The 17,827-nt window shown below is 38.5% G+C and overlaps 2 protein-coding genes across 11 annotated transcripts in view; one reads left to right on the top strand and one right to left on the bottom strand.

Moving 5' to 3' along the window:
- ephb2b (eph receptor B2b) overlaps positions 1-15,390 on the bottom strand; it is a 110,600-nt gene extending 95,210 nt beyond the window's left edge. For all 5 annotated transcript variants that reach the window (XM_044023558.1, XM_044023560.1, XM_044023561.1 and 2 more), the window contains exon 1: positions 15,242-15,390. In XM_044023558.1, the coding sequence (XP_043879493.1) occupies positions 15,242-15,293 (52 nt within the window). In that variant the 5' untranslated portion in view covers positions 15,294-15,390. The remainder of the gene's footprint in view (positions 1-15,241) is intronic.
- Positions 15,391-15,721: 331 nt separating this feature from the next.
- lactbl1b (lactamase, beta-like 1b) overlaps positions 15,722-17,827 on the top strand; it is a 40,501-nt gene continuing 38,395 nt past the window's right edge. For all 6 annotated transcript variants that reach the window (XM_044023824.1, XM_044023823.1, XM_044023822.1 and 3 more), the window contains exon 1: positions 15,722-15,929. The gene's annotated coding sequence lies outside the window, so the exon portion shown is untranslated. The remainder of the gene's footprint in view (positions 15,930-17,827) is intronic.

The raw sequence follows: 17,827 nt of genomic DNA, 5'->3' as shown, positions 1-17,827 counted from the left end.
TGAGTTATTTATCAACCAAGAAATACATGATGTAATCACTTTTTAAATAAATGCTTCAAATGCAGGTTTCCATCTTTTGGGAACTGTCATTGAAGAATGCAGCAAGAAAAAGTGCACTACATTTGGATTACACTGGATCACAGAATCTACCGGGGGGGAAAAACTGCCTGATCAAAACTGAAAAGTAACAACACGCTGAGCAGAGCAAAACAAAGAAATCTGAAGCCTATGCTGAGAGCCCCATAAATACCAGATATCCACTGCAAAAGACTCAAGTGTAGCATGAATCATCAAACATTGTATTCATCTTTAAAGGTCCCATTTTGACCAATGGTAAGTCTTTGAATAAGAGCCGTTTTATCAGATTCAATACAATGATAAAGAGCTTCTCCATGTGGTGTGTCGTGTAGAATGATGGTTTCAGACAGCCCATTAACCACTTCAATTACACCTGCTGGTTCTCACCTCCTCCTCACTCCACATGGAACCGACTTAACCCTACCTCAGTGCAGCTGCACACGGCATCTGACACACACTCTAGTGAGGAAAAAAAAAAACCCTAACACCATTCACCACACACATCTGGTGCTGCCTAACCAACGCCCTCAAAAAAAGGAGAGAGGAGAAAAGGCACATATGTTTTTTTTATGGACAACCTTGCAAAAGGCCCTTAAATCATTTGTCACTGGCAAAGTCCTAATCCAGAGACAGAGTGATAGGTAATGTATTTCTATGCAGTGGTGAATTTCTATCCAGGCTCCTAGGCTGTTAATGTTTCACATTAGTGTAGGGATGACAGGTGGCGGATGGTCAAAGCAAAATAAAAATTGTGAGGGTGTAGTTTTACAGAACCAGCCTGCAGCAGAACAAAGGAGGTAAAGATGGCGGTGAATATAACATTTTGAAACGGGACATTCAAGGCTGTAAGAATGAACTGTTGAGAGGTGCCCTCCAGCTATCTAACACTAGTGAAAGCGACAACCAGTGAGAGTTTAGCACACTTCTTTTGTCTGCTGAAGGATTAGGTACTGTCAGTTGTTCCCACCACCTTGAAAAGGCAGGAACATTGAGTATCAGGGTTCCCTTTTGCCACGTTAGTGCAGAAGTAATCACTCCGTAAAATGCATCTGATTCCAACATCCGGAGAATTTGTTATTGAATAAATGGAACTATCTGGGCTCCTTTTTTAAATGTGGCCACAAAATACACGCATGTGTCCTTCAGTGGTTCCTTCATCCAAATCTTTGCTCTCTAATGTCTTCATCCAGTAGCATACAGACCTGGCAGTTTACTCATTGTTAGCCATTTTAAACTAATTCACATACTTAAACTAATGTATCATTAAATTAAACTGTATGGTAGTTGGAGTGCAAGTGAAGCATTAAAAATCACTTGTTGTTTAAAGTGCTCTTCATATTGATTTAAATCATGTTTATTGGGTTTGTCAGCTTGCACCTGCCTGCTTTACAGTGCAAATGCATCTAAGTTTATCACTTCAGTAAACACTGTATTTGTATTCATGTTGCGTAGTCCATCATTGACATTTCGAACCTGGCACAATGCGGAATGTAGTTTTTTGCGGAAAGCAATGCATTTTAGCTTTGAATAAAAAGCTAAAAAGATGACTGTCAAATGTCTGTTTCATTGACAGCCTAATCTTTAACAGTCGAGGCAGCTACCACAGCCTTGCTTTGTTAGGGTGTTGAGCATACAGCTCACTCAGAAATGGTGTAGTCAAGAAAGGGGATTTTAAGGCTCCTTAAAAAAAAATACTGCCTCGAGCATAATGTATATACAAGAATAAGATGCAAGTTAATACATGAGAGAAGAAAACAACCACTATAACTAAACTGCAAAATTAATGTTCCTTTTTTTTTGGGACAGAAAGTTTGTCTGTGTAAAGAACCAAACTTCTGTGATTAGACACACAAGGGTAAAAAGTATGATAGAAAATATTAGCGGAAACACTGTCTTTGCCCTGACCTTGTTCACACCTCCTCATGACTAATCCAACTTCAGGCCTCTGGTTTCCATGTTAATGCCATAATTCCAAAAAAAAACCCTGACAGCCAAACCCTGCAGGTGTTGTGTAGACAGAAGTGCTCAGACATTTGTGTGTGTGTGTGTGTAAGTGTGAAAGAATTGGAGAGATAGATAATTAGCATGCTAGTATCCTTGTAATAGAAAAAGTAAAAAACCACTAAACACTATTATGGGTCTCAATTTCTATTTTTACAGAAATAGGGCATATCACTGTAGGCAATAAGATCAAAAGGGAAAAAGAATTGTGTTAAGAGCCGTTTTACCGGTTCTTGTCATGGGAGGAAAAGTTAAGTCATAAAATGACTTGGAGGCTTTCCGTTTTGTACAATGAGGCAAAATGAAGCTAATTCAGAGCAACAATTTTGACACCGTTGAATCCAGCGAGCCCACAGGATGTCTGGAACGAGGATTTAAATTATGTCTTCATATATTCTCATTAAGTGGTGGCATGACTCTATGGAGCCACAGCGTGGGGACATGTACGGGTGGATGTGTGGGCATTCAGATTTGTCTGTCGGCACAGTCTGGAGACCTGATGTCCAACATCACTCCGCAGCAGCAGAGCCATGCAACCCCTGGAAACAAACGCCTGCCTGAGAGTCACGCACACGCACTAGGACAGACAGCTAATCCCAAACATGTTTTTTCAATCACTCAGGCAGGCAGGCTTCCTGACAGCAGCACAGCAGCTCACACAGGCCTGCCTGACCAATACATGTCAAACTATTTCTAAAGCTTGAAGAAGGTGTAATAGACTAGAAGGCTAATATTAGCAGCCTTAATATAATATACCACATTTTGACTAAGTGAAGTGAACAGCCCAGCAATAGAAGTATGTTTAATCTTAGAATGCCCACAACCTGACTGCTACGGAGCTTTATCTGCTGTTGCTGCTTATTTAGTAATAAAATACAGTGAGACACAGACCAAATAATATACAAACCTTTCATTTAGATAGAATCATCTCTGTTGCCAACTCCTGTCTTCAAGGCTAAAAATAGGTCCGAGACATGGACTGTTTGACTAAATCTGTGATGTCTTTATTGACATACATGTCTGCCTGTATTATCTGCAGATGAAAACCCAATTTGAACAGTATGAATAATAATTTTCTCCATGTTAACCCTATCATATAACATGCATTTCCTTAAACGGTCTCAGCTGGATCTCTGGTGATTGATTTCACAGGCACAGTGACTCTCTCTCGAGATGTTCTATGGATTTTCCAGCTGCCCTCCAATATGATTGTGATATCTACCCAAAAGGCCTTGCCAGAAGAAAGCCTGGAAACCAGTCCTTATTTCACCATCTCCTGATATACCTGGCTCCCATTTTGTAAGCTTTGTTTTGGCAGTGTTTGTTTGCATGTATTTTAGGTCGCATTTTCTGCTAGAAATTAGAATTAAATAACATCGCATTGTCAAGGGAACCAAGAGACAAACAAGATGTTTCATAAAAGGCAGCTTTTATAAGTGCAAGTCTAGCAGATGCTGCTGATTGCTCCTGACACTAGATCCACTTTTCAGACAAGTGGTTATGGAAATTTAGATAAAACTCTCTCAGCCCAAAAATGTGCATTTATCATTTGCTGCATATGAAATTACTACAATGAAGTGTCAATTAATAAGGCTCCTGGGCATTAACACAGTGATATGGCCCTCTTCTTTGCTGACTCTAGGATATTGATTCTGGAACCATGAGCCCAGGAAGACTGATGAAATTGGCTCGAGGTCAGAATAAAATAAATAAAATCCTGCTTTTAATCAATCAAAATTATGGCCCTGTTTGAAATTAAATAAATCGTCAGAATAAAACCACGGGCAGGTTCACCGTGTCCTCCTGATGACCAGAAATCATTCACATGCTGACTTTTAGCTCTGCTGAGCTCAGTTTTTTTTCATTTTAGGAAGCAACGTCTCTGCTGCAATAATTTCATATCAATTGTATCACTAATGCCAAGTTTGACAGTATCAGACAACACATTTACAAAAACCCTAGTCGTGATTTTTATTTGTTAACTATTTTTTTTACTCACACACACACATTTCCCATAGCATCACCTTAATACTACAGTTATGCATATTTAATCTGACTCACTTTGATTTTTTTTTTCCTGTGCCATATTTGTAAATGTATAATTTTGTATTTGTATGTTCCCTCAGAACATTTTACAAAAAACTATCCTTGCTTTTGTGCTGAACACAAAACAATAACTTTCCATGGTCCTCAGCAGTATTCAGCAGCTTGTGAATGTGAGAGGTTTGTGTCTAACGCCTGCATCTTCACAACCAGAAAATGGGTTTATATTTTGCTTGGTGGATTGGTGAAACACGCAGGACATTGGAAATTTACAGAAGTCATGGAAATTAGTTTAGGACTGGAATGACATGCCAACCTAATCGAGTCCATGCAAATACGCTGATTTGCGTGGAATGACTTAATACATCTAGGTTGAAAATCAGACTTTACCTCAAAAGCCAGAACCCCTATCAGCCAATGTGTGAATAATTCTTTAAACAGAAAACTCTTCAAATGGTGCTGCTCTGGCTTCTTCTCCAGAATACTCATTCCTCTCTTGCCTTCTCTGGGAGCAGCACAAGGCACATAGAAACAGCTGTTGGCTTGCAGTTCTCTCTCCCTGTCCATTCACTTGAAATTACAGCTGAAAGTTTTATTTACAACCGCAAAAAAATAAGCAAACTAAGAAAACCAACATGTTATGTCTGCCTGTCAGTGGAATTCCCACACACAACCAATCGCAGTCTGAGCTGTGTTGGTTGGAGCATGTGTGCGTATGTGTGTAGACAGAGACTATCTATGTTACAAATAAAACAGAATGTTGACGTAAAAACAGATGTGCTAAAGAGATCTGAGAACCTGCCTCTAATTATTATACAATGTCATCGTGAGACAGGATAGACGACGTCAGCGTCACTCTGTATAATGCAGCGTCCTGCAGTTCGACAGCACCCCAAACTAATGATCAGTTGATAGAGTTGATTCAACAGTTTCAACAAAGACTGAACAATATAACCTTCCTGAGGCAAGGATTTATAGCAGGACAGCTGCATTAAACTGGATTTGTTTTAGCTGCGTGTGCCCAACAAATTGGCAACCCAGCATATATTAGCCCTTAAAAAGCCTAAATGTTTTCACTTTCGGCTACATTTCCTCTTGAAATAAGCTTGTATTCATTATAAAAAATGAAAAAGTTGTCCTCGCTTGTCCACGATGAGTCATCCGTCCAAACATGTGGCTTATTGTGACTGTAAATATGTGAGGGTGTAAACCAGCTAAAGTGCCTCGGTCTCAAAGCACTGTTCAGGTCACATGAAGAGTCTCATTAAGAACACACTCCACTTTTCAGTGAGGAATATAAATGAGGTGTCCTCTGCAGTTCCCAGCAGATCCTTCCCTGAAAGCTGAAATAAAATTACACCCTTACTGTTGACAATTAGCCATCATGGCCTGGCAGTTCTCAGTAATTGGACTGCAGGTGATTAGCCACTAATGCATTTACTGTACTGTGCCTTTACAATGACCCTTGCCTTTGGGATTCATCACCTCTGAAACTCCCCCCACCCTCATGCTGCATTTGTTATTAGGTTTACTACAGCTTCATCAAAGTGAACCATGAGGCAATGGTTGGTTTCAGTTGTGCATTTGTTTACGTATTTCAACAAGGTATATCCCATTCTAGGACTCCCAGTGAGTTTACTAGGTTTCAAATCTGACTGGCTGTAATTTCAAAATGAACACACAATGGGCTCCTGCTCTCTAAATTCACTCAAGTCACAGTCAAAGGCCAGATCACTTACTTGCTTTGTGTTTCCTTCCAAATTCTCCACATATACTGTATGTAGCCACTTGAGAACAGAAATGAACAATCAAACTAGGAAAGCTGTTATTTTCTCCCTTTCTGTACCTCCCTTAGCCATACAATATATGGAATCATTTTAATTTGCAGATTCAAATGTGTATATATATATATATATATATATACATATATATGTGTATATATACATATATGTGTATATATATATATATATATATATGTATATATATATATATATATATATATATATATATATATATATATATATATATATATACATTTCAGCTTCAATTATCCTGAAATTAACATTTTATTTCAATTTCAAATAATTTCCCTAAGGGGATTAATAAAGTATATATTCTATATTCTATTCTAAAAAGAGTAGAACAAGACGTTCAGGTTTTAAGTTATGAAAGTAAAACAGGGTTTAAAAAAGTAAGATGATAAGGACGATGATGATGATGATCAGATATTGCAAAATAAAAATCAACATGAGGCTTGTCATAGACGCATGTCTAAGTAAGCATAAGGAGATAATCCGAAGACAGAGGCTTGATCCATCTCTGTCATGGCTGGTGGAACTGGCTGGGTCACCACCACAAGACAACAGTCATCAGTTATAGAAGAGCAAAGCCTGCCTGCCTGAACACTAATCAGATAAAACGTGTGGCTTACTGGCAGCACCTCAGCTGGGGTGCTCTGTCTGTCCGAGTGAGACCGATAGACCTGTTAGGGTCTGACAGCGGGAGAGTGGGCTTTTTGTCTGATGTGTCTGCATGTTTGCTGAACTGAGATACAGCTGGCCCACCACAGCCAGAGGGGGAAAGAGGAAGGACATTGGATGTGTTAGTGGCTCTTTGTCGTGAAAGATGATGTACAATTCACTGAGCACATAACTATCTGCAAAAAAAAACAAAAAAACATAACAGTTCTGGTCCAGACTGAGAAGGTGGTTCAACTGAGGAAGGACGAGAGGGGGAGGGGGTCCTGCTGTTGATGAGCCATGGTGGACAGACGGTGTGGGCCAGAAAGAAAGAATAGGAAGGGGAGACAGAGAGTGGTCAAAAACACAAAAGGCAGATGTCACGTGAGTCCAGAGTTGCTGATAGATGTGATGTGCAGTGTGGCGCAAACGCAACGGTTCAGGTAGAAAAGGCTTCTCTTTGTGATGCAGATGACCACGCAATCAGCCACGCTTTGTCTCGCCCGATGGGCTCTGCTCCCGGGGACATTGAGAGCCAGACACTAATCCGGTGGGTTTGTGTTCGCTGGGCACACTCATAAAGACAGTGTCACAGTACCTGGGGTGTGTGTGTGGTTGGGGCTCTCTGAAACAAGGTCTGACCTCTCTCAGGGTATACGCTCCCTCCACCTCCTCCTTATTCTGTCCGTTCTCCCTGCGTACTACCCACAGCCGACTTTGCTGGGTTAATATTTTTAAGCGCCGCGTTGTTAATGTGTACGACACAACATTCATAAGAAGGATGTGAGAGGAACGGGGATCACATCAGTCCAACGCTACTGTCCAAGCCAATTCACTCATTGTTGTCATACCTATGAACAACAGTGTTACTGACACGAAGAGGAATCACACGATGACAAAGATGCTAATAAAATATAAAATATTCAACTGGAGTCAAATGAAGCAGACTGCACAAAAAATGTGTATGAAACAGTAGGCTTACGTGTCAGGGGGCCATTTGGATTGTGAGTACAACAACATTTTCTGTTTTGAATCATGTATGGAAATATATTTCACTGTCCCATAATGATTTCTATTCCCAACGGGTCGGGATGAATCGGGCCTGCCAAGAGACTGCACATCGCCAATTAACATGTGCTAATTAAGATAGCAGGATAGAAGAACATCCTTGATCTAGATTCCTGTGCGAAATATCAGAGGTTACATGGAGGTAAAGCAAGTTTCTTGCTTAGATGCATTTATCCAATCTACTCTACAGTAGTCAAGAGAAAAATATGCAAAGTTTACATATTCAAACTTAATCGCACACAGGTTAAGGCAGGCCAGTGAGCCATGAACTTTAACAGAGTTGCAGATTCAAACATCATGAATTAATTTATTCCATAGCTAACCTATCTGTGTAAAATAAAAGTACAACCTTCATCAAATCAACTCAATTCTTCTTCTTCAATGTATTTTATTAATATTACATATATATTTTTTTTTTAATTTCAGGACTGGAAGCACTACATCTTGCACTGTAATACTCTCCATTTCTGGTGACTTTCCACCAAACATATCATTTCTGGAAGAAAAACAAGTCTCTAAATCCAAATTGTGGTAGTTCCTAACTAAGTAATGCATTTCCTATCTGATGCATCTTTTGACCAATGATATGAACTTGAAAACATAATTCCAGAGAAAGTCTAGACATTACAGTTAAGTTTTTTTTTATCCTAGGAGTTAGGTGCAACTTTTAATTAACGGACACATGCTTTAATTTGGGATTACCAACCCCAAAATTATGTGAAAGTGGATTGGTAGGGCCCTTTACCTTTATGTGTTTAAGATTAGATTGAAACATCTTTTCAGACTTTCTTCATCAACTGAAACATGTTCACACTTGTGACAGATTATAATAATTGCTGTGCCCATGCAAGTAGAACATCCAGCTGTCAAACGTTAAATTTAACTGTACGTGGCAATGTGCTCTCACCAATAATTTGACATTTAAATTACACAAATACACCTTTTTGGTACCTTTAGAGTTAAATTCCATTTATCTATCACATTTCCAAAAACTATGAACTTGCAGCACTTAATGATAATGGACACATTATGGTGATTACTGAAATATGTAATGCATATAATGAAGGCAAAAAAGCTTTTCAACACAATAATTTGTGTTAATTTAACACTGAAAGTGTTTTAAATCAAAACCATGCAAGCATCTAAGTAATTAGGTTTACCAGTAATTCATGAGGAACTGCACTGGATGAAAACAGTTAAGTTGTTGCTTTCCCCCCTTTTGTTTCCCCCTTTAGTTCTTTTTTCCTCGTGGCACTTTCTCACTTTTAAAGCTTAAAAGACAATGGGGGAATTTCATGCCTGTCATATTTACTTTTAAAGAAAGAGTTTTTATTCAGTTGCTAGTTGGAGTCACACATTGTTGGTATTAAGTTGAATCTCGAAGAATTTGAAACAACTGGTTTGAATAATTTTTTATTCTTTAAAACGTATCAAGTAGGAGCCAAATCTAAATGGCACTTTGAATACAGCTGACAGCAGAAATAAACATAATATTTTAAAAGGAAATAAAAGTGGGGGAAAGCTGCTGTCCATGTGGTAAACACAGGGTATGTGATGATGCATGACAGAGCATGTAAAAGCACAAGCTAAGTTTTTACTGAAAAGACTATTACATTGTGTCGAGCAACAGTAAGAATTCAAGCCACTGTGTGCAGTCTGTGATGGATGTGCATACAATTACATTTTGGATTGTCATCTTATAGGAATAGGCTGTATTATGTTTTTGTGTGTGTGTGTGTGTGTGTGTGTGTGTAGTGTAACCCAGTATGGTTTTTAATTCCAGAATTCAAGTAAGCAGATCATTAGATGCTTTCAATTTAAATACAGCATGAAAGCAAGTAAATCTGACACGGATATGACACACTTTCAAAGCTTGTAGATCTGCTGCAGCAACAACCGCAACTAAAGTCATATGCTGCATAGATGTGTAAATCTTTCACGTGTACACTGCAACAACATTCCACATCAGTCTTTTATACCAACCTCCCTGCACGAAACAAGTTCCCAAAGCCAAAAATTTTTTTTTACAGCACAATAATCAGAAACAGATGCTTAGGGTGATTAAGAAATGGTATCTGTAATTGTCTGTGAAGGTAACAGCCTGCTATATATATATATAAATATATATATATATACTGTATACTATACTGTAATTGCACTCACTGTGAAGATGAACGTTGAAAATTATGCGGTGCAAAATCTATAATCGCTGAAACAACAACCCATAAGGAAAACATATAAAGAACAAGAATATCAATATTGGAATTTATTCGCTCACTAAAAATGATATCAGTATTAATTCCTGTATCAGATGGGCACTAGCAGCCACCCACACATTTCCAGTACCACTCATAATTTACCCCCCAAAATCTACATTGATGAAGTAATTACTTGTACTTTACTCTGTTTAAAAGGATAATGCTGTCAAATATTATGAGAAACACTGTAAAGGTTCCAATATACAATACCTGTTAATTGCTTTCCTATCAAATGGCATTCCACGTCCAACTTCCTGAAGCCATATAAATACTACGTGAATATGTTTGAATCTAGTGCTGGGCAGTATACCAGTTCATCCTGACAACCAGTATTTATTTTTGTATAATATTAATTTTTGTATACCACAAGACCAGTGTATGAAAAATGGAACGTGGCACTTTTCACTGCTGCAGCACACATGCTAAGTAAGGGCTTAGCTGAAGAAGTAACTGTGGTAGTAACTGCAGCAATGAACACGTATTAGCAATAATGTATGCAGTTACACACACACACACTCAGCTATGCCTCTCTGGATCACTCATTCATACTCATGCATAAAAAATACCGTTGTATAACGTGAAACCGTTGAAATTTTCAAAAATACCGTGCTAACATTTTTTGGTCCTACTGCTCAGCACTATTTGAATCCATGACCGAATGTTGTAAACATAAGGGTTTTTTTTTTTTCTACCAATATGTTCCACAAGCTTCTAGCATTGAGACTAGAGGGCAAAGGTGTGTGTGGGTTTGGGCAATTAAAGGCAGGAGAGTATGAAGTGCTGGCTTGAGACAGTAAACCGCAGCACGGAAACAGTGTCAAACAGTCCATCATGTTTTGAACCAAATCCATAGCCAAACTGGCTACATGCGCAACTATTTCGCTTTCAGAGCCTGCTGGGGCCAAAACCTACAACTCAAAAGGAAACTGCCTTAAAGGAAATGTCCATCAATATTTTTTTCATGTTTAACTTTACATAATAATATGTAAAAAACAAGTGAAAATGTAACTACAGAGCCAGTACAATCGCCAGAAGAAGGAAAAGCAGCTCAGTACCAAAGTCACTAACCTTATACCGAGCGAAAGGCACTAAATTTTCTTTCGCAAAGCAGTGATACTTCTGCCCCAATCTCACCCCAAAAGCAGCCCAAGATGTCTCTGAAATATGACACTCTTCTTCAAGTGAAACAACTGGTACCAGCACTAATTGAAATTTTGCATGCAAAGTGACAATGCCTGGGCTCTCGGCAGCATGGATTAGGGCTTGAATAGAGACAGATTCTTTGTGAAAGCCTACTGTGGCGGTTGGCGTGCAGACCAGCTCCCTGCATCTGCTCATTGGGTGGACTGAGAAAACAGTGGATTGCATACGGTCGCTCATTTTACCTTTATCTAATCCCGTTGCTGAGCCCGCCTCCGCCTGTCTTCTGTTAGACTTCCACAAAACATAATGCTGCCATGTTACGCTCACATTTCTATGCCTTACAAAACAATTCCGGTTCCCAAATTTACATATGAAAACGCCTTTACCAAAATTGGCAGGATTTTCTAAACATTAACAATCATGTGGTGCCTTGAACTGTCAGCCTGACGTTTTTTCGTGCAAAAAAAACAACAAGTTAACTAAAAAGGGTCATGCAAAAATGCTAATGTAATTAAGCAAATTAAATCAAACCACAAATATCAGACTTACAACTTAGTCAGTGTTTGCCAACTTTCAAATGAGTGGGCTCCAGTGCTCCACAGAGCAGTGAAGGAATGCAGCGCATATTGAAATGCAATCAAATCTGCGAGACATTTTTTAAAGACTCCATGCTGTGATCTCATTCTAACCCACTTCTCCATCCTCTGCTGTGGTTTCTGTCCCATTATGTCCTCTTCAAAGAACCAGAGAGAGAGAATCTTGTATCAGAGTGATCTATCTTCCTGTTAACCCAAACAAGTACTTGCAGACAAGGCTGGGTTATTGCATCATAGCAACGCCAATCCTACCAGAAAATGATTTCACCGCTTGCATCGTACAAACAGTAATACCACAGCAGAAAGTGTGGGCACAACATGGAAAAGCCAAGTGATTTGTCTGTAAATTTCACAACAATAGAAGCTACAACAATTTTATATGTATGAGTCTGACGTTTCCCACTCAGCAGAATTATACAAGCGCCGTTGTTAGTACATGACTGTCAAGTGAGCACTGATGACAATGAATGGGTGAGCTAATGAAGGTATAAATCCACAGCGTGTTTTCATAGACATGTTTGACATAGCTCGGCTAATTTCCTTGGCAATTCTACCTCCATTAATTTTTGAAAAGAGCCTGTCTTTTCCTGTTAACCACACCAATAATACATGGCATCAATTGCAGTTCACATTAGCACTAATCAACAAGTTAGAGTGGTTTCACATTTGACAAGGGAATTTAAATGCTTCTTTTAAAAAAAAACAAACGTCAAATGCTACTAATGAATGAATTTACACTCGTCCAACATGGCAATACTGACTAGAGAGAGGGGAAGATATTGTCTAAAAAGAGACAACACGCCAAAATAAAGGTCACAGGCTGACATTAGCACTGGTGCAGTTTATAGTTCATAAGACTTAACACGTTTGAAAGTCCTGACACACTATTCGCAAAATGGTTACTTGGGCACAGCCAAGACGTTCTTAAGTTTGGCCGGTTTTAATCCTCTAATCCGCTCCACTATGGTCCCTGCCTGATTCATTGATCATTTGTATAACAAGTAACCCTTTCGTATGATTGTGTCCAGCAATGTGGGAGGTTATATAAAAATATATATACATATATATATATATATATATATATATATATATATATATATATATATATAAAAAAAAAATTTGATCAATGAATAAGAAATTAAAATGTTTGCGATTGAGACACAGAAGTATTCAATAACCTGTCGCTCTCTATTTAACAAAAAATATCAACAAGAGAAACGTAGCGTCCCAGCATTAAATGTGTCAAAACAATCCACAGAACAGTGCTTTTCTGTTGCATGCTGGGATGTTTTTTTTTTTTCTGGATTAGAGCTGCAGTGACCTCTTTTTCAACCCTTTATTTTTTTTCACACGTAAGACATCCTTGAAACTTCATTGGACAATCGGCTTGGGTGATTCACAGGGCAAAATGGAGGGGGGCTACTGCGTTGGCGATGGGACTAGCTGGATTTCTTTAATGAATAAGTGACGCAACACAGGTCCGAAAACGCACAGTGTATACACCAAGCTATGCATCTTGTTTTTAAAGTAATATTACATATCAGCAGCACTGCTATCCATCAAGCAAAAGGTGTATTTTAACACAATGAAATAAGTATGTGACGAGCCGTGCGGGGTGGCATTTGAGGCACTGAATGCTCTCGGCTTACAGACACACAGTGGATGTTGCATGTTGACAACTGTGTTTGCATTTCAAAAAGCCTCTTCTTTTTCTTTTCTTTTTTTACAACAGAGTGATTCACTTAATCGTAGACAGAAGCAAGATACAATGATAACAATAACCATAATAACACCGATTATGACATAATTAGTAATTAAAAAGAGAACAAATCATATGGATTTTTCATGTACACGAAGGGCTAAATGCATATTTTCACATATTATATTTATACACAAATCAAACACACATTTAGTGTATATCAATATTAAATGTATTCTTCATTACAACAAAGATATGGGATATGCATGTGATATGGCAATATGATTTATGCAGCTTCAATATACAACACATTGATTTTATAGTGTGTTTATGCTGAATTTAAAAAAGAAATCTAAAAATGTTTCCCAGAATAAATTCAATTTCAGGAATTATATGAAATATAGGTCATAAATTCTCCCATTCATTAAAATGGTCTTGTTTTGTTTTTAAAACTGTACAACACATAAAATATCCTACAATATAAATAATATTACCAGGACAAGTGTTCTGTGACTATACCTAAATATATATGACTTAAATTTTAAAGCTATGATGCAAAACTTAAATCTGCCGCAATGGGTAACACAATGTCGGCCCCGAAGATTTGCTTTTGCTAAAAAACATCTTGGATGTGTTACCACATTGAGACCATAAACACGAGCCGTCAGTACAAGTCTGCACAAACACGCGAGACAATTGTCAAACTCTGTGCCAGTCCAACAGGAGACTTGACAGGCCATCAGTATCCCTACATGGGTTTGACACGTTATTACACATGTACATTGGAAATGATTTAATTTCTCACACACATGTATTTATTACAGAGTGTCCTTTTGTTGTTTTAGTTACATCCTGTGGTTGCTTTCAGTTGAGCTTCTCGCAGCGTTTTCTCAGCTCCGTCTGTAATTATGAGGTTAAGTCTAACTGACCAGAGGAAGAAGACACATTTGTTTTCTGACAGCATCCTAAAAATAACCTGAATACATGTAGGATTGGTTTGACACGTTCCATCCTTCAGTGTCTCCTTTCCTGACACAGAGGCAAATGAGTCCACCTACACAAAAACACAATTTACACTGCAAAGTACTCACTCATCACCTTTTATATTCATGGGGATAATGGAAAAAAATACTATTGTTGTCTCAAAATAATGAATAGTAGTAATAGAGTAAATGGGATTTATAGATTCCCATTGAGTATACATTTAATATTTTAAAAAGACAATAATACTGAAAGATCAATACACTGTTATTTTTACATTATAGATATTATTTTCATTTTTCAACCCGTTTCTTTGTGTTTCAAGCCACACTGCTGCCTTTTTGTCAAGCTTTAGTCCTTATTTAAAGCACTAATTTAAAACAGACAGGTTTTATATGCTATATTATGAATATTTTAATTAAATCTCTGTGTGAAAAGCGCCGTTGTTTATAATTCACCTTTGTTTTTGTTTTATTTAACTGTGAACCAACTGTGACACACCTCCACACAGGATGCGACCTCTGAGATTTAAACGCATGAACACGAAGCTGCTGCAGCTCTTGCTGCGTGACGCAACAAAACCCCCGCAAATTAATCCGCAATTAACAGCAGCAGCATCCGTTTACCTGCGGAGATGCTGGAGCACGTTATTGTGTCCCACCATCATCATCACCACCACCATCATCAACCCATATACCTGCTGCTTTCACCTCACTCTGTACAGCACCAACAACCGCCACGTTACCCTCAACGCAGTGTAACGTATTAAAGGAAGAAGAAACTGATTCATTTAATTGTTGGCTGTTTAAATTGGTGAAGCGCAAACGGCCATTAACGGGCTTTGTCTCAAACTAAAAGCCGGCATGAGGAGGAGAGGATGCGGCTTCAGTCGCCGGGATGAAGACACGGGCTTACCTTCCACTGCTATTACGGCCGGTATGGTCCATAATATCCATAGAATATCCATTATTGGTCACTTCAAGGGCCCAGGCATTCACATAAAATACGTCCCGAAAGCCATTGACAGCGACGGCAGAGAGGGGACAGGCGGTCCTTCACCTCCAGTCGAGCGATCTCAGATAGCAGCGAAAACCAACTCAAATCTGAACCAAGTTTGGGCGAAACCAAAAAAACACAGACGGAGGGGAACACCGGGCGCTACAGAAACACCCTTTCACTTCAGAGCGTCACAATAATGCACCGAGGCTCTTTTAATGCATAAAAATAAACTCTTTGTTTTGAATTAATATCAGAATGTTTAAAATGTTTAAATTATCGACCGAGCCGCGCATCTACAGCACTCGTCACCCCCTTCAGAGCCACTTTAATTGACCCCACTGTCAATCACTGAGAGGAGGACAGCCTTACCTAGCGATAATTAAGTGTTTTGGGAGCATGTAGGACATTTAAGAAAGATGGAGCAACTTCATTCTCTCGACCACCACTCCGCGCGAAATGGGAATAACGAATGAATTTACTTTTTTTTTTTGCTCTAGTTAGCTCTCAAACATGGCTGTGAGGATTCCACACTGGGGTTTTACCCGTCAACAAGGGACTTTATAGGTGCTCTAATGTGTGATTGTAGCACAGGGAAACAATCAAAGTAAGTTTGACACATTGTTTTTATGACTTTTATTCTGTTTTGACGTGTAGTGTTACTAAAACTAAAAAAAAGTGTTATTTGTATTACTTTCATCAGTAATGAGTAACAAGTGATAGTGTTTTGGAAAAATCTAATTCAGTATTATATGATTGAATAATACCTTTTTTTTTCAATGCATCAGTACTTTGACCCACTTTTTTACAAGTGCCCCAGCATCATGTTTTTTTGTCCTGATCCCTGACTGCCATTACCTCACACTTTTTTATTTCATGCTGATACAGTCAATTTGCAGTGTGATATCATTAAACATCTGAAAAATAGCATAAGCTGCTACAATTCATTTTGATTGAATGTAATAGTGTGTGCGTAGTTGCTGAGTTTGCAACCGTCACTTCCCGGCATTTTAAGAAAATTGTTTCATAAACTTAAAGGTGCATATATGAGGCTGATGTCATTTCACAACATTAAGATGGACTGACATCTACTAGGTGAGGGTTAATCAATAAGCACAGACTGGGCTGTTTCTGTGTTGCACAGTAAACAATTTAATTCAATTTAGCCAGTAAAAGCAGGAGGTGCTGTTCGGTTATTTGATTTATTAAATGTGCTGTATAAGGCAGATGAATATGAGCAGCTGTCAACTAGAGGTTACTTTTCCCAACCCAGAGCCAAAGACCAAAATCTGAAGTGAAATGTAACTTCCTTCCTGAACGTTCAACTTTCCTCCCTGCGTGTGAATCCTCCTAAAACCAAAACCGGTTGATGTGATGTTGACTCACAGCTCTGCACAATGTCAAAACATGCCACGATTAATTATACAGAATTGTAAAAAAATAAAAATAAAATAAAGAGCTGTGTTTGCACTACGCTGATTTAGGTTGGCAATCATTTTCCAACAATCAATACAAATGTTAAACATAAATAAATGCACATTTATAATCATTCAGCTGTTGACTTTGCTGTCTTAATCTGATTAGTCTCTTCCTCAGCATATCAACAATTCATTTTCCATAATTTGACATCTGAATCATTTCTTTGGTTTTCAGTTTCTTGCCTTATTTCCCTGCAACAAACATTGGTGTTGAAGTTCCAGAATTTCCACACATGGTTAAAGAATAAAACACGGATTCTGACGTGGTTTGCTATATTAATCTGATTAGTCTCTTTCTCAGCAAATCAGCAATTATTTTCCATAATTTGACAGCGGAATCATTTTTTTTTGGTTAGCATTTTCTTGTCTTATTTCCCTGCAACAAAAGCTGCTGTTAAAGTTCCAGAATTTTCACATGTGGTTCAAGAATAAAACACGGATTACGACGTGATGATAGACATGCGGCATCTGGGGATACACTGAAACAACCACAGAAATTATTTACATGCGGAAATGTTACTCCTTTGTGTCACACAGAGAGGATAACACATTTCCATGACAACCAAATTGTTGTTGTTTTTTGTTATACAACGAAAAAGACCAGTGTCATAGTAGAGAGAAAGAACTATGTTGGCCTGCAGGTGTCACGGACTCATGGAGACTTAAAGTAAACATGAGGAGAGATGCCTCACTTTGTGAGTAACAGGGGAGCAGAGGGCTTAGAATAAATTATTTGTCATCAGGCATGTCTTTCTCATTACGCTCTGCGCTGCTGTAGCATGTGCAGCAGGAATCTTGTGGGTTAAATGAGCCAGGCTGATTTATTTGCCTCCACTGAGTTGGACTGTATTTATTCTAGGTCACTTAACTGGCTGACTTCAGATCATGTTCAGGTGACTACAACACAGATGGAACAAAACAGCGAGGCACTGGGAAAGCGGCTTTGGCTCAGAGTAATGACTTCCATGCAAGCTCAGTATTGACTCAAGCCAAAGGAGACGTGAAAGATGCCGGAGAAAATGATATT

The sequence above is a fragment of the Solea senegalensis genome, linkage group LG4, assembly GCF_019176455.1.
Source record: "Solea senegalensis isolate Sse05_10M linkage group LG4, IFAPA_SoseM_1, whole genome shotgun sequence".
Lineage (NCBI taxonomy): Eukaryota > Metazoa > Chordata > Actinopteri > Pleuronectiformes > Soleidae > Solea > Solea senegalensis.
This window is presented reverse-complemented; position numbering and strand designations above follow the sequence as displayed.